At 40.5% G+C, this 3,112-nt stretch overlaps 1 protein-coding gene across 1 annotated transcript; it reads left to right on the top strand.

Annotated features, from left to right (window-relative positions):
* The first annotated feature begins 1,063 nt into the window (after nt 1-1,063).
* LOC107695513 (orexin receptor type 1-like) lies at nt 1,064-2,905 on the top strand. The gene is made up of 2 exons (XM_016495456.1): nt 1,064-1,080; nt 1,594-2,905. The coding sequence occupies exons 1-2, from the start codon at nt 1,064-1,066 to the stop codon at nt 2,903-2,905; spliced, it is 1,329 nt and encodes a 442-aa protein (XP_016350942.1).
* The last annotated feature ends 207 nt before the right edge of the window (nt 2,906-3,112 follow it).

Below are 3,112 nucleotides of genomic sequence, written 5' to 3'. Positions count from 1 at the left end.
TTCTTTAAAGTTTCTTGACATGTAGTAATGGTTCTATTTAGAACCATAGCATCCTGAAGAACCCTTTCATTATGAAAATGGTTCTTTGTGTTAGAGTTTAGGGCAGGGATGCCCACACTCGGTCCTGGAGGGCCGGTGTCCTGCAGAGTTTAGCTCCAACCCTAATCAAACACACCTGAAGCAGCTAATCAAGGTCTTACTAGGCATACTAGAAACTTCCAGGCAGGTGTGTTGAGGCAAGCTGGAGCTAAACTCTGCAGGACACCGGCCCTCCAGGACCGAGTTTGGGCACCCCTGGTTTAGGGAGAAGTTTAAGAGAACATGTAAGTGTGACCAGCCCTCTTCACCATTAAGTAACTATTTAGTTTATGTTCCATATTGTTTTTTTTGGGTTTATGCATAAACATACCCAGTCACAGCTGCATGACTTTATATCACGCTCACATACTTTTGGCCTTCATAAACAATTATTTTTACGAAAACAAATGGAAGGAGACACATTATAACTCTAAACTCAATTGTGCATTTCAGATGCTGTCACATCCTGCAACCTCATCATTTGCGTTCTGCCACTCAATCACATCAAAATACACAATGATGGATTTACAGGCATTATGAAAATACAGTATTTCACTGGGACTTGGTCCTCATTACACTATTTTCTGTTTCTATTTAGTTTTAAGTATTTATGTTCATTGTCAATTGTCATTTATTAATGTGTTCTGCTAATAACTGTAGAGCACTGTCATTTTTGCTACAATTTCTCGTCATTAAAAAATAAAAATACCTAATTGGCATGTTGTTGTTGTTGTTTATGTAAAACCCTAATAGACGCTTTAAGATATTGTAATACCAGGCACATAGAGGGGTAAAAAAAACAAATAAACCATCATTAAAAAGGTTATTTATAACATGATTAAAGTCCTATATCCTATAGCATTTTCAAAGCATGGTTCCTTGTGGAACCCTATAAAAAGGGTTTTGCTATTGTTACAAGCTGAAGAACTCTTTTCTGGTTTTATATATATATATATATATATATATATACATATATAGGTAAAGTATGCATAAGGTATCCAAGTATGTCTATAGATAGATAGATAGACAGACAGATGGACAAATTGCTGCACTTCGATTATTTATATTTGTACTCTGTAATAAATATAGCCTACTTCATATATGCATATTACATCTCAGCAGCATGTGAAATGTATGTTTTTTTAAGTATGCATATCTGTCCAAGCATGTAATCAAAGCATGTTGATAGATGAACTAAAAACATTTTATTTTATTTTATTTTATTTTATTAATTGTCGAATCGTTGTCTTGAATGAATACTTATGAATACTTATATTTTAGTCTGTACTGAATTATATTTAATAAATATCTATATACTCTGTAATTTAAACTTAAAACGTGCATTAGACAACAGCATGTGAAATGTGATAGAAGTCGTACAGTGAAGCTGCACTCTTGAATATTTAAATGATCTGAGATTGAACAAATTATGGAATATTTGAGTTTTTTCTTTTCTTTGAATCATTGCTCTTTTATCATATTCCTGAGGGTGGGGGCGTAATGGAGATCCTCAAGAAGCGGACGGTCAGATGAAGTGGCATACAGAGGAAACATGAACACCTCGAGCATTTACAGCACATTCGGACGCTTCTTTCCCAACAACTTTTCTCTTTGGGAGCATCTCCAGAAGAACTGGACTACTCGTGATTTGACGCCTTTCTCCATCGACTTTCTGTTTGCGGGACATGAACCGGACACTATAGTTTTAATGGTGATGTATGTGATCTCTTTCGTGACCGGACTGGTGGGGAATATCATGGCTCTGTGGGTTCTGACGCGCCGCAGGAATCGCTTATCTGGAGCTTCAGCCACCAGGAGACTCCTGGTCAACCTGGCGGTGTGCGACATGATGGTGGTGTGTGTCTGCATGCCGGTTAATTTAGGACATCAGGTGTATAACGCCTGGGTGTTTGGAGACTTTCTGTGTCGAGCTGTGCCGTTCGTTCAGGCGGTATCCGTCTCTGCGAGCGTTCTGAGTCTGGCCGTGATCAGTTTGAACAGATACTACAGCGTCCACAGCCCACTGCACGCCAGATCTTTCTTCACGGCCAGCAGAATGATATGCATGATAGCTGTGGTGTGGGTCGTATCTTCTGCACTATGTTTGCCGTTATTTTTCATGAACACAACTAAGACGCTTTCCCTTCTAGACGGGCTGCATACAGTGACCGTGTGCGTGGAAAGCTGGTCTAAAGTCAAACTGCGCCAGGGTTACAACTTTTTACTCTTCTGCGCGTTGTATGGATTCCCGGTGGTCTTTAACCTGATCATTTGCTTCCTGACCGGTTGGAAATTGAGTAGAGGAGGCACAGCATCAATATCAGACCCCAACCAGCTCGCGCTGACCTCTTCAACATCGCGCCTGAAAACGCGCAAGAGGATCGCCAAAATGGTCTTTGCGCTCGTGCTGCTTTTCACCTTCTCCTGGCTGCCACTCTACGCCGTGGACATCTGGATCGATTCCAACATCCCCAGCTCTCCTGATCGAAACGATGAGCTGAGCAACGTTGAGCATCACTGGATTCTCCAGAGCAGACCTTTTGCGCAATGGCTGGGTCTCACCAACTCATCCCTCAATCCCCTCTGCTACTGCTTTGTCGGAAACTTGTACAGATCGGCCAAAAGGTTCAGAGAAAGCTACAGAGAGAAGATGTCATCTGTCTTGAGCCTGACCAATAAATCTTCAATTAGAAATTCTGCGTCTAAAATCCAGCAGCGCAACTCTGGCTCATCCAGGAGATTTGCGTCGGAAACAAGGAGCTACACTGTTTTCAAGCTGACCAGAAGTAAAAGCTTGTCTTCGACTACCGTGTGTGAGAGTATTTGACTTGGGGAGCATGACAGACAGACTGCAAACGAAAATGGAAATGGTAATAGGGTGATGCTTTCTAATAACTTTCATTGATAAGTCATTATCAAACATCATATGCTGCTTAATAGAGCAGTAGTTGTACATTTCAGTCTAAATATATTATTTTCATTCTTTCTTTGCAAGTTTGAATGCTACAGGAAACAATAACATCTATTTTGCATC

Source organism: Sinocyclocheilus anshuiensis, unplaced genomic scaffold (assembly GCF_001515605.1).
Source record: "Sinocyclocheilus anshuiensis isolate Anshui unplaced genomic scaffold, SAMN03320099.WGS_v1.1 scaffold466, whole genome shotgun sequence".
NCBI classification, from domain to species: Eukaryota; Metazoa; Chordata; class Actinopteri; order Cypriniformes; family Cyprinidae; genus Sinocyclocheilus; species Sinocyclocheilus anshuiensis.
Note: the sequence above shows the minus strand (reverse complement) of the source record. Positions and strands in the feature narration are given on the sequence as shown.